This window comes from Oncorhynchus kisutch, linkage group LG8, assembly GCF_002021735.2.
Source record: "Oncorhynchus kisutch isolate 150728-3 linkage group LG8, Okis_V2, whole genome shotgun sequence".
In the NCBI taxonomy this organism is placed as follows: domain Eukaryota; kingdom Metazoa; phylum Chordata; class Actinopteri; order Salmoniformes; family Salmonidae; genus Oncorhynchus; species Oncorhynchus kisutch.
The window spans coordinates 49316097-49335723 of record NC_034181.2 but is presented as its reverse complement, the minus strand read 5'-3'; the positions used below and the strand labels follow the sequence as shown (position 1 = coordinate 49335723).

The window sequence follows — 19627 nt, the reverse complement described above, 5'->3', positions numbered from 1 at the left end:
GAGGTAACACAAGTTTCCGGCTATCTTTGAAAAGTTCTTTGTGCGTCTCCAGCATGTTAGTGAGTGTAGCCTGACTCACTGGTTTGTCATTTCTGAGACTGAAGATTTCTCCCCAGTTCAACTTGATCTTTTGTAGCCAGTTTCTGCCTAGCAAGGCTGATTTTTCTCCTTTAACAATGACAAGCGGTAGCGTCCACTCCTTCCCCTCATACCAGACTAGTACCTGGATCTGCCCTAACACAGGAATAGTGTCACCAGTGTATGAAGAAAGGCAGATGGACGCGGGCTGAAGTGGGCACTCTTTCAGTTTTTCTTTGTAGAGTCTCTCTGGAACCAGGGATACAGACGCTCCGGTGTCCAGCTGCATTTTTACTGGTTTTCCCGCTAACTCCATGTTGAGATAGATTCCATCTTTTAGTTGTTGAGCTGTGTACACTGTGAACAGTTCCAATACTGTTTCAGTTGTACCTTCCTCGTCTTGTGCTGCGTCTGACACTTTGTGCGCTCTTGCTGTGCGTTTCGAGGCTTTACACACTCTCTGTAAATGTCCAACCTTTCCAAAATTCTGGCACTTTTCCTTTTGGAATCGACATTCACTGTGCTGATGATTATCTCCCCCACATCTGTAGCAACTTGGCTTAGACCTTTGAGATGTGGGCTGCTTTGTTCTTGTGTAACCTTGAGGACGGGACTGAGAAAAGTGTGACTTTTGTGAGCTTTTTTCACCACGTGCATCACTGACCTTGTGAACACCTTTCTGACGTTCTGCATGTCCCGATAGCTCAATAGTATCCCTGTGGGCAAGTTCGAGTCCAAATGCTATATCACAGGCTTTCTTAAAGGTCAGGTCCTTCTCTGACAGAAGCCTTCTGTTATGCTTCACCTGTGAGACCACATACAAACTTGTCTCGGAGAGCATCATCAAGAAATCGTGCAAACTCACATGTACTTGCCAGCCTTTTCAAAGCAAGGATGTTGTCAGCCACGGTTTCCCCTTGACTCTGGTGACGTTGGTAAAATCTGAAACGTTCTGCAATGAGAATTGGCTTAGGCTTGAAATACCTTGAAAGAGTTTCAGTCCGTTCTGCATAGTTCAACTCCACTGCTTTTATTGGTTCAATGAGACCTTTCAGCAATCCATACTCAGTTGGACCCAAAACACTGAGAAATACGTCTGCTTTCTTTTCATCTTTGATTTCATTTGCAGCCAGCCAACGCTCAAAACGCTCCAAATAGGAATCAAAATCCTCCTTTGTAGCTTCAAACTCTGGTACTCGACCAATGGTTGCCATTTTCACAGTTAATTGTTCAGTTTCCTTATTCCTTAATTTTCTGAATTTTCATCTACTTCTTCACTTCAGAAGTTTCTGCAATTACTTCATTCACTGCACTCATTTGTATTAATGTACACACCGTGTTACGTCCCTTCTTCCTTTTTTTCCCCCTTGACAATATTTCTCCACTGAGATCACCTAATTTCAATGGGTTCAATGAGACAGTTTTTTAAAATTTAACCACCAGAGGGCAGTGTCGCTATTCTGGACTCCAATAGTCTTGCTACTTGGCAGCTCCTGAATACTGTACTAGCAGTGCTAGCAGTGCTTAGCCTTCTCTACTGGCGAAATAAAATAAAAAATAACTGACGAATTACATAATTATTTTGAGTTTCATTACTCACGCAACATTCTTCCCTTCAAGCAATGTCCGTTTATGTAGTTTAATCACCTCGTCGCCACTGTTATATTTGTGTTGTGGAGAAATGACCAGGCAGGAGACGGGAGTACAGTTAGTTTTCGTTTAGTCAAAACCCCTCGTGCTCTACAGTTCCCGGCACCCCAGTGCGCATGTGCATTTCCTATTAGGTGTAGTAACGTAACACTGCCGTACTGCATTACTGCTTAGTAACAGCACAGTAACTAATATAAACAGATGTAGATCCCAGATACTACACTACCGGCTCTGGTTTTGTCGCAACTAGACTACTATTCAGTTGTGTGGTCAGGTGCAGCACAGAGGGACTTGGGAAAATTGCAGTTGGCTCAGAAACGGTGCAGCACGGCTGGCCCTTAAAAGTACACAGAGAGCTAACATTAATGACATGCATGTCAATCTCTCATGGCTCAAAGTGGAAGAGAGATTGACTTCCTCAGTACTGGTTTTTGTAAGAGGTGTTGACAAGCTGTCTGTTTAAAATACTAGCACACAGATCGGACACCCATGCATACCCCACAAGACATGCGCAACAACACATGCCACCAGAGGTCTCTTCACAGTCCCCAAGTCCAGAACAGACTATGGGAGGCGCACAGTACTACATAGAGCCATGACTACATGGAACTCTAATTCCACATCAGGTAACTGATGCAAGCAGTAGAATTAGATTTAAAAAGCAGGTAAAAGTACACCTTATGGACCAGTGGGGACTGTGAAGTAACACAAACAGGCACAGACATATGCAAACAAACACATGATAGCATACGCACTATACACACACTTACACATGGATTTTACGTAGGAGATATGTGGTAGTGGAATATGGGCCTGAGGGCACACACTTAGTATGTTGTGAATTCTGTAATGAATGTACTGTAATGTTTAAAAAAATTTACAACTGCCTTAATTTTGCCGGACAGCAGCTAAATGTGATCCATAATAAATACGAATGTCTAGTGCAGCTGTTTTTAACTCAATATCAAATCATTTCTGGGTAACAATTAAGTACCTAACTGTGATTGTTTAAAATGGTCAAAAATAAGCCAAAATAGCTTCGTATCAAAGAGCAATTTTTCAAGCAATCATTTTGCTAGGACTGACTGGGAGTGGTCTGAATGGGGATGGAAAAACTATCTGTTATTGGCAGTGTGGGTCAGAACTTTATTTCTTATTGGTCTGCCAGGCAGTCCAAAACTCCATCCCAAATAGGCAGAAATTTCAGGCGGTCTTACGCTAAAAGGACACCATCATCGTTTTCACAATTTCACAGTATTATTTCATCCTCACAGTGTGGAAATATACAGTGGGGCAAAAAAGTATTTAGTCAGCCACCAATTGTGCAAGTTCTCCCACTTAAAAAGATGAGACGCCTTTATTTGCAAATAAATTCATTAAAAATCCTAAAATGTGATTTTCTGGAGAAGAAAATTCTCATTTTGTCTGTCATAGTTGAAGTGTACCTATGATGAAAATTACAGGCCTCATCTTTTTAAGTGGGAGAACTTGCACAATTGGTGGCTGACTAAATACTTTTTTGCCCCACTGTATATAAAATACAGAAAAATCCAAAATGTTTGACTGCACTGGGCCTTTAAATCAATGTCCTGTGGTTGCGGAATGGTGAAACTCAACACAGAAGTAGGACAAATCCAACACATGCAGACTTGTGGCAAAGCTACGCAGCCTAGCAGCAGTACAGTCTGCCTCCACTAAAAATGTATGACTTCTGCCGGATCGCAAAGATTTGAACGCAGTATGTCTGTAGCCTCCATTAGTTGCTGGCCTCCGCATTTTCTTGTGTTACATCCTGAATTTAAAATGGATTCATTTTAGATTTTTTTGTCACTGGCTGCCATAATATCAAAGTGGAATTATGTTTTTCTAAATATTTACAAATGAATAAAAAATGAAAGGCTGAAATGTCTTGATTCAATAAGTATTCAACCCCTTTGTTATGGCAAGCTTAAACAAGTTCAGGAGTAAAGACTTGCTTAACAAGTCACATAATAGGTTGCATGTACTCACTCTGTGACAATATTTTTTTATTGACTGCCTCATCTCTGTACCCCACACCTACAATTATCTGTAAGGTTCCTCAGTCGAGCAATGAATTTCCAACACAGATTCAACCACAAAGACTACCTATTGGTAGATTGGTAAAAAAAAGAAGAAGAAAAAAAAGAAAGCAGACGTTGAATATCCCTTTGAGCATGGTGACGTTATTAATTACACTTTGGATGATGTATCAATACACCCAGTCACTACAAAGATACAGGCATCCTTCCGCTCAGGGATTTCACCTTGAGGCCAATGGTTACTTTAAAAGAGTTACATAGTTTAATGGCTGTGATAGGAGAGAACTGAGGATGGATCAACAACATTATATTTACTCCACAATACTAACTTAATTGACTGAGTGGGGGGGGGGGGGGAATCCTGTACAGAATAAAAATATTTCAACACATGCATCCTGTTTGCAACAAGGCAAAAAGTACTGCAAAATAATTGGCAAAGCAATGAAATTTTTGTCCTGAATACAAAATGTTACATTTGGGGGAAATCCAATAAAACACATTATTGAGTACCACTCTCCATATTTTCAAGCATAGTGGGGGTTTCATCATGTTATGGTTATGCTTGTAATTGTTAAAGACTGGGGGCGTTTCAGGATAGAAAAGAAATGCAACGGAGTTAAGCAAAGGCAAAATCCTAGAGAAAAACCTGCTTCAGTATGCTTTCCACCAGAGATTGGGAGATGTGTTCACCTTTCAGCAGGACAATAACCTTAAACTCAAGGCCAAATCTACACTGGAGGTGCTTACCAAGAAGACAGTGAATGTTCCTGAGTGGCCAAGTTACAGTTTTCTTTGGCATGACCTGAAAATGGTTGTCTACCAATTATCAGCAACCAATTTGACAGAGCCTGAAGGTTTTTGAAGAGAATAATGGGCAAATGTTGCACAATCCAGGTGTGGAATGCTCTTAGAGACTTACCTAGTAAGACTCGCTCAGCTGTAATCGCTGCCAAAGGTGCATCTACAAAGTATTGACTCAGGGGTGTGAATACTTATGTGTATTAGATATTTCTGTATTTCTCAATTAGCAAAAATTTATAAAAACATGTTTTCACTTTGTCATTATGCTTCAATGGTTGAGATGTATTTATTTTGAATCCATTTTGAATACAGTCTGTAACAACAAAATGTGGAATAAGTTAATGGGTATGAATACTTTCTGTAGGCACTGTAAACCAACACACTGGACGATAAAGTATTGAAGTGCTCCTCGACGCGCCTGTCCCTTGTCACTGTCTTATTTTCATCCTTCACTCTCAGATCCCCGTCTGTCTGCGCCAGTCCCCCACATATCATCCTGTCTGCTGCGCTCATATGAGTCTGGAGATAAAGACACTCTAGCGTAGCCAAACATTGATCTACGAGGTAGCATGATGGGTCCTCTGAAATCCCTTAAACTAGAGCTCTGTCGATTGTGCTTTCTCTTTCTCTCTATGGCCTTACATTTTTTAAGGCCTACTCAACCTATGAAATGTAATGAAATTGGAGTCCTTGAAAGCACCTGTTTCAGAATTCATCATTCCAATATGTTATGTTGACTTCAAAGAGGAAGGATTTATCTGAAATTCCGTGGACTATTATGTTTGTCCCAAAGAATCTCAAACCTGCAGAAAAAAAAAAACATTTTTCTCAGATTTTGTGTTTTTAGAGGATTATCCCCCATAGCACTTGGTGGAGCTTTGCATGACTATTGGGAAATCCACTTAATTTAATGGGTATACCCAATAACCAATGTTATTGGGTATACCCTGAAGAATACAGTGCATTCTTCAGGGTTTTTAAACCTTTGTTTATGAATACCAACTGCCATGCTGCAGTAATAAAAACAGAATCAAACACACAAAATCTCTGTGTTGTCCACAATGATCTCACCCTTTCACCACAAGTATGGGTGACATACGACATTTTTATTTTACCTTTATTTAACTAGGCAAGTCAGTTAAGAACAAACTCTTATTTTCAATGACAGCCTAGGAACAGTGGGTTAACTGCCTTGTTCAGGGTCAGAACAACAGATGTGTACCATGTCAGCTCGGGGATTTGAACTTGCAATGTTTCGGTTACTAGTCCAACGCTCTAACCACTGGGCTCATACGACCTAATTTCATTCAGCAAGCCACCTTGGACTCTCAGCTCCTACCCTCCCCACCGCTTCAAGTCCCCAAGACACGTATCCGAACTATGGGGGACCGAGCCGTCTGCTCCCTTGCCCCTCGCCTATGGAATGCTCTCTCTGAACGTCTGAGAGCCATTTCCATCAATCAAATCATTTAAAATGGGCCTTAAAACCCACTTCTACAGTTTCTCATAGGCCTAGTCCCAATCTGAATGAAATTGTTAGCATCGACAGTTGAAGTCAGAAGTTTTACATACAGTCATTAAAACTTATTTCACAACCACTCCACAAATTTCTTGTTAACAAACTATAGTTTTGGCAAGTCGGTTAGGACATCTGCTTTATGCATGACACAAGTAATTTTTCCAACAATTGTTTACAGAGAGATTATTTCACTTATCATTCACTGTATCACAATTCCAGTTTACAGAAGTTTACATACACTAAGTTGACTGTGCCTTTAAACAACTTGTAAAAATTGTAAAAAAAATATGTCATGGCTTTAGAAGCTTCTGATAGGCTAATTGACAGCATTTGAGTCAATTGGAGGTGTACCTGTGGATGTATTTCAAGGCATACCATCAAACTTAGTGCCTCTTTGCTTGACATAATGGGAAAATCAAAAGAAATCTGCCAAGACCTCAGAAGAACAATTGTAGACCTCCACAAGTCTGGTTCATCCTTGGGAGCAATTTACAAACGCCTGAAGGTACCACATTCATCTGTACAAACAATAGTACGCAAGTATAAAAACACCATGGGACCACGCAGCCGTCACACCGCTCATCTTAGAGATGAACGTACTTTTGTGCGAAATGCGCAGATCAATCCCAGAACAACAGCAAAGGACCTTGTAAAGATGCTGGAGGACACGGGTACTTTTTATACTGTTTATACTGTCTATATCCACAGTTAAACGAGTCTTATATTGACATAACCTGAAAGGCCACTCAGCAAGGAAAGAGCCACTGCTCCAAAACCGCCATAAATATGCCGGAGTATGGTTTGCAACTGCACATGAGGAAAAATATCATTATTTTTGGAGAAATGTTCTCTGGTCTGATGAAACAAAAACAGAACTGTTTGGCCATAATGACCATTGTTATGTTTGGAGGGAAAAGTGGGAGTCTTGCAAGCTGAAGAACACCATAACAACCGTGAAGCACAGGGCTAGCAGCATCATGTTGTGGGGGTGCTTTGCTGCAGGAGGGACTGGTGCACTTCACAAAATAGACATAATCATGAGGAAGGAAGATTTTGTTTTTTGTTTTTGATTTGTTAAAAAAGTTTGAAATATCCAATAAATGTCATTCCACTTCATGATTGTGTCCCACTTGTTGTTGATTCTTCACAAAAAAAATACAGTTTTATATCTTTATGTTTGAAGCCTGAAATGTGGTAAAAGGTCGCAAAGTTCAAGGGGGCCGAATACTTTCGCATGGCACTGTATATTTTATTCCCCCCCTAGATAGAGTGTTAAGATGACTTTGTAATGAAAAGCGCTATATGCAAATATAATAATAATTGTATATATTGTTTTTGTGTTTTTTGTTTTTATTAATACACTACAGGGGAAAAATGAAGACGAATTGCACATTCATGGTTGTGTCCCCAAATGTCACCCTCTTTCCTATATAGTGCACCGTCTGACCAGGGCCCAAAGTAATGCAATACAGGGAATAGCGTGCCATTAGGGACACATAGCATATTACACACCACTCCCTCTTATCCCTTTCTTTCCAGATCTCCCTGCTGAAGCAGAGTCTGGAGCTGCAGCTCTCCCAGTCCCAGGGCGCGCTGCAGCAGCTGCAGGCCCAGTTCAGCCAGGAGAGAGAGCACCTGAGCCAGCAACTCCAGGAGCTGCAGCTGGAGCACCAGCGCAGAGAGCACCGGCTGCAGGAGGCTCAACGCTGCGCCCATGGCACACTGGAAGACGCCCGCCAGCACCAGCTCAGGGTGAGTGAATAATACACACACACACCCCTCATATATGTTGTGCAATCAGAAGGTATTCATACCCCTTGACTTATTACAACAAAAACTGTGTTACAGCCTGATTTCAAAATTGATGAAATGTTTATTTTATCTCAACATTTTAAACATATTACACCATCATGACAAAATGAAAACACGTATAAAAAAATTTGTTGCTATTTATTGAAAAGGAAATACAGTAATATCTCATTTACATAAGTATTCACACCCCTGAGTCAATACATGTTAGAATCACCTTTGGCAGCGAATACAGCTGTGAGTTCTTGAATAAGTAGACATGATGCAGCCACCACCATGCTTGAAAATATGAAAAGTGGTACTCAGTGATGTGTTGTGTTGGATTTGCCTCAAACATAACAATTTGTATTTAGGACATAAGTTAATTTCTTTGCCACATTTTTTGCAGTTTTACTTTAGTTCCTTATTGCTAACAGGATGCATGTTTTGGAATATTTATATTCTATACAGACTTCCTTCTTTTCAGTCTGTCATTTAGGTTAGTATCGTGGACTAACTACAATGTTGTTGATCCATCCTCACTTTTCTCCTATCACAGACAATAAACTATTGGCCTCATGGTGTATTCCCAGATAGGTTTCCTTCCTCTCCGGCATCTGTATCTTTTTAGTGACTGGGTGTATTGATACACCATCCAAAGTGTAATTAATAACTTCACCATGCTCAAAGGGAATTTCAATGTCAGCTTTTTAGATTTGTTTCCCATCTACCAGTATGTGCCCTTCTTTGAGAGGCAGTGAAAAACCTCCCTGGTCTTTGTGGTGGAATCTGTGTTTGAAATTCACTGCTCGATTTAGGGATCTTAAAGACATTTGTATGTTTGGGGTACATGCAACTTAATATATGACTTCATAAGCACATTTTTACTCCAGAACTAATTTAGGCTTTCCATAACAAATGGGTTGAATACTTATTGACAAAAGACATTTCAGATTTTCATGTTTAATTAATTGGTAAATGTTTTTGTCAAGGGGTGTGTATACTTTCTGAAGGCATTGTAAATACTTTGTACCCATACACATGCTCCATACACCTCACTCATTGACCATTGTTTCTCCAATAGTTTTTGTGGTATAAGATAGCATGTACTGTTAACCATCCCCTACTCTGTGTCTCCATATCCTATCAGATACTTAAATGTTTTACATTTTAGTCATTTAGCAGACGCTCCAGAGATTAGTGAGCGCGTTCATTTTTATCCTTTTTTTGTTGTACTGGTCCCCCATGGGAATCAAACCCACAACCCTGGCATTGCAAGCGCCATGCTCTACCAACTGAGCTACACCTGAGATATACATTGTCAGTGTCACTCATCTGAAATGGTCACTGTGTCTCACTCTCCCTATTTATCTCCCTCCCTCACTCTCTCCCCTCCCCTTTTATCTGCCTCTCTAGTACCTACAGTAAATGCACTTTTAGACAGTTTATTAGGTACAGCACCCCGTTCATGAAAATGCTTTGGTCCTACAGACAGTGAGTCACGGGACCGCTATATAAAACAGACAGACAGGCATCGAGGCATTCAGTTACTGTTCGATTGAACGTTGGCATAGGCAAAACGAGGGACCTAAGGGACTTTGAGCTTGGTATGATCGTGAGTGCCAGGCGCACCGGTTTCAGTATCTCAGAAACGGCCGGCCTCCTGGGCTTTTCATGCATGACAGTGTCTAGGGTATACAAAGAAACATCCCGTCAGCGGCTGTCCTGTGGGCGAAAACAGCTCATTGATGAGAGAGGTCCAGTGGCCACCAACACTGGACAATTGAGGACTGGAAAAACATTGCCTGAAAAATCCCGGTTCCTGTTGCATCATGCTTGATGAAAGAGTCAGCATTTGGAGTAAGCAGCAGGAGTCCACAGGCCCTGTCCTGCATGGTGTCAACGGTACAGGCTGGTGGCGGTGGTATAATGGTGTGGGGAATATTAGGTCCCTTGATACCATTTGAGCAACGTTTGAATGCCACACCTTGTAGAAACTTTGCCCCTGAGAATTCAGGCTGTTCTGGAGGCAAAGTGGGGTCTAACTCTGTTCTAGATGGGTGTACCTAATAAACCGAAACATTGAGTGTATTTCTCTTCTCTTTCTTATACCTCTCCATTTCCTCCAGCTGGCTCCTTCTCTCTCTTTTTCTTCCCCTCTCTTCTCCTAATGTATCTATACCCCTGCTCCCTTTCCTTTCTTCCACTCAGCCCCCTTCCTCACTCCAACTCTCCATTAGTCCATGTCCAGTTGGATTCATTCCCATTCCCACCGTTGTGTCCATGTCACCATCTGGATATGTACTCTGACCTTAAGCCTCAGTCACCAAACCACAGAGCAGTGAGTTGGAAAAACTGCAGTGCTGCTGCTACCAGACCTGCTGATGTAATGGCAATTAATCCCAATTGAAAACCACTGCTGAATTGTTGCCTGTTACAAGAATGTGGGCTTCTTCAAGAAAGACTTCAGGCTCTAAAGAAAAATCATGGAGTTGCAGGTATAGTAATTGGATTTCAAGTATGCATCAAAGCAGTATTTATATTGTAGTGTGAAACAAAAGGAAGTTAGTCAGTAATAATTTATATAATATTCTGTGTTTGCGCAGTAAGGATATTGTTTTTGTCGGAAACCCAGTTACTAACTTTGATTGAATTGGGACCTTAATAAATCTACTGGCCTCTTACCTAACATATCAATCCATTTCATTTGTGAATACAGTGCAATATACCGTATCGACCAGCACCTGTTTCCGAAGGATCAAATTTGTTTAAATTGTAAAGAGGTTAGGTCGCTGTTGTAATAGAGCAGTGTTATCAGGACTCACCTCCAGTTAAATTAGATTGAACCCAGTAGAAAACCTTTGATGTAGAAAAAGCGGTATACAGAGGCTAACAGGCTCTATATTTGCCTCACACCCATGCTGGGGCCTTGAAAGCTTTACCTCTTAAGTTGCTATTCCATAAGAATTAACAGATTTTTTTTTTTAAACAACAGGCAGCTGCTTTTATATTAAAATGTATCTGTAGAAAATAAAAGTTTGTTCTTCATAGTCACAGTGCAGCGCTTGGTCATAAAAAACAGCACCTATTGCACTGAACAAAAATATAAACGCAACAAATTTTCCATGTGCACAAAAAGCTTATTTTGGGGCAATAATTTGTTAATATCCCTGTTGGTAAGCATTTCTTCTTTGCCAAGATAATCCATCCACAATGCCAGGTATGGCATATCAACAAGCTGATTAAACAGCGTGATCATTGCATAGGTGCATCGTGTGCTGGGGACAATAATAGGCCACTCTAAAATGTGCAGTTTTGTCACAGATATCTCAAGTTTTGAGGGAGCGTGCAGTTGGCATGCTGACTGTAGGTATGTCCACCAGAGCTGTTGCCATAGAATGTAATGTTAGTTTCTCTACCATAAGCCGCTTCCAATGTCATTTTAGAGAATTTTGCATTACGTCATGCTCTGCTCGTTATCCTCAACAGGGTCTTGACCTGACTGCAGTTCGGGGTCGTAACCGTCTTCAGTCGAAAAATGCTCCCCTTCGATGGCCACTGGCACGCTGAAGAAGTGAGCTCTTCACGGATGAATCACGGTTTCAACTGTAGAGGGCAGATGGCAGACAGTATGGGCTCGTGTGGGCGAGTGGTTTGCTAATGTCAACGTCGTGAAAATAGTGCCCCATGGTGGCGGTGGGGTTCAAATCAAATCAAATTTATTTATATAGCCCTTCGTACATCAGCTGATATCTCAAAGTGCTGTACAGAAACCCAGCCTAAAACCCCAAACAGCAAGCAATGCAGGTGTAGAAGCACGGTGGCTAGGAAAAACTCCCTAGAAAGGCCAATACCTAGGAAGAAACCTAGAGAGGAACCAGGCTATGTGGGGTGGCCAGTCCTCTTCTGGCTGTGCCGGGTGGAGATTATAACAGAACATGGCCAAGATGTTCAAATGTTCATAAATGACCAGCATGGTCGAATAATAATAAGGCAGAACAGTTGAAACTGGAGCAGCAGCACAGTCAGGTGGAAGTTGAAACTGGAGCAGCAGCATGGCCAGGTGGACTGGGGACAGCAAGGAGTCATCATGTCAGGTAGTCCTGGGGCATGGTCCTAGGGCTCAGGTCAGTTGAAACTGGAACAGCAGCATGGCCAGGTGGACTGGGGACAGCAAGGAGTCATCATGTCAGGTAGTCCTGGGGCATGGTCCTAGGGCTCAGGTCCTCCGAGAGAGAGAAAGAAAGAGAGAAGGAGAGAATTAGAGAACGCACACTTAGATTCACACAGGACACCGAATAGGACAGGAGAAGTACTCCAGATATAACAAACTGACCCCAGCCCCCCGACACATAAACTACTGCAGCATAAATACTGGAGGCTGAGACAGGAGGGGTCAGGAGACACTGTGGCCCCATCCGAGGACACCCCCGGACAGGGCCAAACAGGAAGGATATAACCCCACCCACTTTGCCAAAGCACAGCCCCCACACCACTAGAGGGATATCTTCAACCACCAACTTACCATCCTGAGACAAGGCTGAGTATAGCCCACAAAGATCTCCGCCACGGCACAACCCAAGGGGGGGTGCCAACCCAGACAGGATGACCACAACAGTGAATCAACCCACTCAGGTGACGCACCCCCTCCAGGGACGGCATGAGAGAGCCCCAGCAAGCCAGTGACTCAGCCCCTGTAATAGGGTTAGAGGCAGAGAATCCCAGTGGAAAGAGGGGAACCGGCCAGGCAGAGACAGCAAGGGCGGTTTGTTGCTCCAGAGCCTTTCCGTTCACCTTCCCACTCCTGGGCCAGACTACACTCAATCATATGACCCACTGAAGAGATGAGTCTTCAGTAAAGACTTAAAGGTTGAGACCGAGTTTGCGTCTCTGACATGGGTAGGCAGACCGTTCCATAAAAATGGAGCTCTATAGGAGAAAGCCCTGCCTCCAGCTGTTTGCTTAGAAATTCTAGGGACAATTAGGAGGCCTGCGTCTTGTGACCGTAGCGTACGTGTAGGTATGTACGGCAGGACCAAATCAGAGAGATAGGTAGGAGCAAGCCCATGTAATGCTTTGTAGGTTAGCAGTAAAACCTTGAAATCAGCCCTTGCTTTGACAGGAAGCCAGTGTAGAGAGGCTAGCACTGGAGTAATATGATCAAATTTTTTGGTTCTAGTCAGGATTCTAGCAGCCGTATTTAGCACTAACTGAAGTTTATTTAGTGCTTTATCCGGGTAGCCGGAAAATAGAGCATTGCAGTAGTCTAACCTAGAAGTGACAAAAGCATGGATTAATTTTTCTGCATCATTTTTGGACAGAAAGTTTCTGATTTTTGCAATGTTACGTAGATGGAAAAAAGCTGTCCTCGAAATGGTCTTGATATGTTCTTCAAAAGAGAGATCAGGGTCCAGAGTAACGCCGAGGTCCTTCACAGTTTTATTTGAGACGACTGTACAACCATTAAGATTAATTGTCAGATTCAACAGAAGATCTCTTTGTTTCTTGGGACCTAGAACAAGCATCTCTGTTTTGTCCGAGTTTAATAGTAGAAAGTTTGCAGCCATCCACTTCCTTATGTCTGAAACACATGCTTCTAGCGAGGGCAATTTTGGGGCTTCACCATGTTTCATTGAAATGTACAGCTGTGTGTCATCCGCATAGCAGTGAAAGTTTACATTATGTTTTCGAATAACATCCCCAAGAGGTAAAATATATAGTGAAAACAATAGTGGTCCTAAAACGGAACCTTGAGGAACACCGAAATTTACAGTTGATTTGTCAGAGGCAAACTGATATCTTTCCGACAGATAAGATCTAAACCAGGCCAGAACATGTCCGTGTAGACCAATTTGGGTTTCCAATCTCTCCAAAAGAATGTGCTGATCGATGGTATCAAAAGTAGCACTAAGGTCTAGGAGCACGAGGACAGATGCAGAGCCTCGGTCCGATGCCATTAAAATGTCATTTACCACCTTCACAAGTGCCGTCTCAGTGCTATGATGGGGTCTAAAACCAGACTGAAGCATTTCGTATACATTGTTTGTCTTCAGGAAGGCAGTGAGTTGCTGCGCAACAGCCTTCTCAAAAATTTTTGAGAGGAATGCAAGATTCGATATAGGCCGATAGTTTTTTATATTTTCTGGGTCAAGGTTTGGCTTTTTCAAGAGAGGCTTTATTACTGCCACTTTTAGTGAGTTTGGTACACATCCAGTGGTTCGAGAGCCGTTTATTATGTTCAACATAGGAGGGCCAAGCACAGGAAGCAGCTCTTTCAGTAGTTTAGTTGGAATAGGGTCCAGTATGCAGCTTGAAGGTTTAGAGGCCATGATTATTTTCATCATTGTGTCAAGAGATATAGTACTAAAACACTTGAGCGTCTCTCTTGATCCTAGGTCCTGGCAGAGTTGTGCAGACTCAGGACAACTGAGGTTTGGAGGAATACGCAGGTTTAAAGAGGAGTCCGTAATTTGCTTTCTAATAATCATAATCTTTTCCTCAAAGAAGTTCATGAATTTATCACTGCTAAAGTGAAAGTCATCCTCTCTTGGGGAATGCTGCTTTTTAGTTAGCTTTGCGACAGTATTAAAAAGGAATTTCGGATTGTTCTTATTTTCCTCAATTAAGTTAGAAAAATAGGATAATCGAGCAGCAGTAAGGGCTCTACGGTACTGCACGGTACCGTCCTTCCAAGCTAGTCGGAAGACTTCCAGTTTGGTGTGGCGCCATTTCCGTTCCAATTTTCTGGAAGCTTGCTTCAGAGCTCGGGTATTTTCTGTGTACCAGGGAGCTAGTTTCTTATGAGACATTTTTTTTTGTTTTTAGGGGTGCAACTGCATCTAGGGTATTGCACAAGGTTAGATTGAGATCCTCAGTTAGGTGGTTAACTGATTTTTGTCCTCTGGCGTCCTTGGGTAGGCAGAGGGAGTCTGGAAGGGCATCAAGGAATCTTTGTGTTGTCTGTGAATTTATAGCACGACTTTTGATGTTCCTTGGTTGGGGTCTAAGCAGATTATTTGTTGCAATTGCAAACGTAATAAAATGGTGGTCCGATAGTCCAGGATTATGAGGAAAAACATTAAGATCCACCACATTTATTCCATGGGACAAAACTAGGTCCAGCGTATGACTGTGACAGTGAGTGGGTCCAGAGACATGTTGGACAAAACCCACTGAGTCGATGATGGCTCCGAAAGCCTTTTGGAGTGGGTCTGTGGACTTTTCCATGTGAATATTAAAGTCACCAAAGATTAGAATATTATCTGCTATGACTACAAGGTCCGATAGGAATTCAGGGAACTCAGTGAGAAACGCTGTATATGGCCCAGGAGGCCTGTAAACAGTAGCTATAAAAAGTGATTGAGTAGGCTGCATAGATTTCATGACTAGAAGCTCAAAAGACGAAAACATCTTTTTTTTTTGTAAATTGAAATTTGCTATCGTAAATGTTAGCAACACCTCCGCCTTTGCGGGATGCACAGGGGATATGGTCACTAGTGTAGCCAGGAGGTGAGGCCACATTTAAAACAGTAAATTCATCAGGCTTAAGCCATGTTTCAGTCAGGCCAATCACATCAAGATTATGATCAGTGATTAGTTCATTGACTATAATTGCCTTTGAAGTAAGGGATCTAACATTAAGTAGCCCTATTTTGAGATGTGAGGTATCATGCTCTCTTTCAGTAATGACAGGAATGGAGGTGGTCTTTATCCTAGTGAGATTGCTAAGGCGAACACCGCCATGTTTAGTTTTGCCCAACCTAGGTCGAGGCACAGACACGGTCTCAATGGTGATAGCTGAGCTGACTACACTGACTGTGCTAATGGCAGACTCCACTATGCTGGCAGGCTGGCTAACAGCCTGCTGCCTGGCCTGCACCCTATTTCATTGTGGAGCTAGAGGAGTTAGAGCCCTGTCTATGTTGGTAGATAAGATGAGAGCACCCCTCCAGCTAGGATGGAGTCCGTCACTCCTCAGCAGGTCAGGCTTGGTCCTGTTTGTGGGTGAGTCCCAGAAAGAGGGCCAATTATCTACAAATTCTAACTTTTGGGAGGGGCAGAAAACAGTTTTCAACCAGCGATTGAGTTGTGAGACTCTGCTGTAGAGCTCATCACTCCCCCTAACTGGGAGGGGGCCAGAGACAATTACTCGATGCCGACACATCTTTCTAGCTGATATGCACGCAGAAGCTATGTTGCGCTTGGTGATTTCTGACTGTTTCATCCTAACATCGTTGGTGCCGACGTGGATAACAATATCTCTATACTCTCTACACTCGCCAGTTTTAGCTTTAGCCAGCACCATCTTCAGATTAGCCTTAACGTCGGTAGCCCTGCCCCCGGGTAAACAGTGTATGATCGCTGGATGATTCGCTTTAAGTCTAATACTGCGGGTAATGGAGTCGCCAATGACTAGAGTTTTCAATTTGTCAGAGCTAATGGCGGGAAGCTTCGGCGTCTCAGACCCCGTAACGGGAGGAGTAGAGACCAGAGAAGAATCGGCCTCTGACTCCGACCCGCTGCTTAATGGGGAAAACCGGTTGAAAGTTATGGTATGGGCAGGTTTAAGCTACGGACAACGAACACAATTGCATTTTTATCAATGGCAATTTGAATTGATCCTGAGGCTTATTGTCATACCATTCATCCACCGTCATCACCTCATGTTTCAGGATGATAATGCACACCCCCATGTCACAAGGATCTACACAATTCCTGAAAACAGAAAATGTCCCATTTCTTCCATGGCCTGCATACTCACCAGAAGTCACCTATTGAGCATGTTTGGGATGTTCTGGAAGAACGTGTACAACAGTGTATTCCAGTTCATGCCAATATCCAGAAACTTCGCACAGTTATTGAAGAGGAATGGGACAACATTCCACATGCCACAATCAACAGCCTGATGTGTTGCACTGCAAGAGACAAATGGTTGTCACACCAGGTACCAACTGGTTTCTGATCCACACCCCTACCTTATTTTTAAAGGTACTGTTTCTGTGACCAATAGATGCACATCTGTATTCCCAGTCATGTGAAATCCATAGATTAGGGCCTAATGAATTTATTTAAATTGACTGATTTCCTTATATGACTGCGTGGCCATGCAACTCAATCATCGAGTTTTCAGACGACACCACAGTGGTAGGCTTGATTAGCAACAACAACGAGATAGCCTATAGGGAGGAGGAAATACCCTCTCACTCAACTTCAACAAAACAAAGGAGATGATCATCGACTTCAGGAAACAGCAGAGGGAGCACAATGCATCACCGGGGGCAAACTACCAGCCATCCAGGACACCTACAGCACCCGATGTCACAGGAAGGACAAAAATATCATCAAGGACAACAACCACCCAAGCCATTGCCTGTTCACCCCGCTTATCACCCGGGAGGCGAGGTCAGTACAGGTGTATCAAAGCTGGGACCGAGAGACTGAAAAACAGCTTCTATCTCAAGGCCATCAGACTGTTAAACAGCCATCACTAACATAGAGGCTGCTGCCAATATACAGACTCAAATCTCTTGCCACTTTAATACATTTATTTAATAAATGTATCACTAGTCACTTTAAATAACGACACTTTAATAATACAGATCCTACATTACTCATCTCATATGTATATACTGTATTCTATACCACCTACTGCATCTTGCCTATGCCGCACGGCCATCGCTCATCCATATATTTATATGTACATATTCTTATTCATCCCTTTACATTTGTGTGGGTAAGGTAGTCATTGTGAATTTGTTAGATTACTTAGATATTACTGCACTGTAAGAACTAGAAGCACAAGCATTTTGCTACACTAGCATTAACATCTGCTAACCATGTGTGTGACCAACAAAATTTGATTTGATATGAACTGTAACTCATTAAATCTTTGAAATTGTTGCATGTTGCGCTTATATTTTTGTTCAGTATAATTTGAGACACTAAAATGGTGGACAGTTGTTTATCTCATGGTAGTGGGCTACTCTGTCCACCAGCTCATCCATCTGTAATGTCAGCCTTTGTCACATCTTATTGTGATATTTACATCAATGATATATCAATGATATATTTTCAAGTGTGTGATGATACTTAACATTGTGATGTGCAAGACTATAATTTGAGAGACTGCAGTTTTCTCAGTTAGGCTGAGAACTCAATATGTTGACATTTAAGTCAAAAAATGTTTTTTAACTAGGCAAGTCAGTTAAGAACAAATTCTTATTTTAACCCACTGTCCCTAGGCCGCATTTAAGTGCCTGTTCAGGGGCAGAACGACAAATGTGTCCCTTGTCAGCTCAAGGATTTGAACTTGCAACCTTTTGGGTACTAGTCCAACCCTCTAACCACTAGGCCACCCTGCCGTACCGGCAGGCTTATTTTTTTGCCATGCTAAGATTATTTAATGAGAATGTGACTATAATATTATAAACAAGCACATAAAATGGCACAATCTGGATGATCTAGTCTTTAATGGCGCAAAAAGGATTATATTGGATATCACAATATTTGGAGAAGCATATCATAGAACAGGTCTCCTGTCAGAACAGAAATTACAAGATGTTATAATGCTGTTATTGCATCAAATGGTTGTTTTATGCAACAGAGGGGTTGTTAGAACGCTCATCTGTGTGTCTTCTACTGAGGATGGGCCGCTGGAAGATTTACGATGTCTTTGGGTGATACCGCATTCCAGAGCATGAGTTAATGTTTCTGTTCTGTAAGGTACCCGGGAGAGATGACTCCAGGGCCAGACCCTGGTCTCTTCACAATGAGATACTGTCTGCTGTGAATTAGAAGTATCTTTCATAGAAATCTTAACCTTGTGACCTGTTTCATACATCTGTTGTTTGTCATGTAGACTGAAGGAGGGTGGACTTTGCTATAAAATGCTGTGGCTCAAAACAGCTTGTTGAGTTCTCAGTGATCATCTCCAGGGGTGATTACCAACCAGCACCATTACTGCAGTAATTCAATAATAAAGTTAGATTTTTTTGAAGACATCTACAAGTCTCCTTTTGATTACAATGATTCCACCACACTCCCCAAATATCGGCCAACCCTAGTGTGTATGTGTGCCTATTAGGAGTGTGCCCATCTGACCATATTCATAATCGAATCCGTAAATTGACAGTTATTAGTCGGATCAGATAATACTCATAATCAGAATAACAGAAGTGTTTTAAAATGCCTAAATAGAGGATGGCAATACATAATCATCTCTCTGCAGATGAAGCTGCAGATCAGCAGCAGCAGCGGACTTGTGTGTTTGTTCTCAAAACTTGCAGGCAGATGAGTTTGCTGACACTCAGTCAGAACGCGCATAAGCTTTTCATGTTTTTCCTCCCCTTGCTCTGCTTGTTAGATATTATGCACATTCTAGAAAACATTCTTGCTGTGTGTGCGCGTATATGCATTTACATATGTTTGAAAATATATTATGTCATTTTAGGTGATGTACTGTATATGTTGCTACCATTTGTACAATGATTTGTTGAATGATTAAACACTGTGTGTGTGTGTGGGTGGGTGGGTGGGTGGGTGGGTGGGTGGGTCTAGGCTTTGGAGGAGCGTTTGAAGCAGGAGCAGAGGGAGGAGGTGCTGGCGCTGAAGGATGCCCACAGACGCACACTGGACATCCTCAGACAGCAGTCAGAACAGGAGCTGCAGACGTTGCGCTTTGAATTGGAGGACGAAGGCAAGGCCATGCTGGGTAAGAGCCTCACACACTGGA

The 19627-nt window shown here is 42.2% G+C and overlaps 1 protein-coding gene across 2 annotated transcripts in view; it reads left to right on the top strand.

Annotated features, from left to right (window-relative positions):
* The window catches only part of fam184aa (family with sequence similarity 184 member Aa), a 90306-nt gene that overhangs the window by 44440 nt on the left and 26239 nt on the right, over nucleotides 1-19627 (top strand). For both annotated transcript variants that reach the window (XM_031830534.1, XM_031830535.1), the window contains exons 10-11: nucleotides 7648-7860; nucleotides 19453-19606. In XM_031830534.1, the coding sequence (XP_031686394.1) occupies nucleotides 7648-7860; nucleotides 19453-19606 (367 nt within the window). The remainder of the gene's footprint in view (nucleotides 1-7647; nucleotides 7861-19452; nucleotides 19607-19627) is intronic.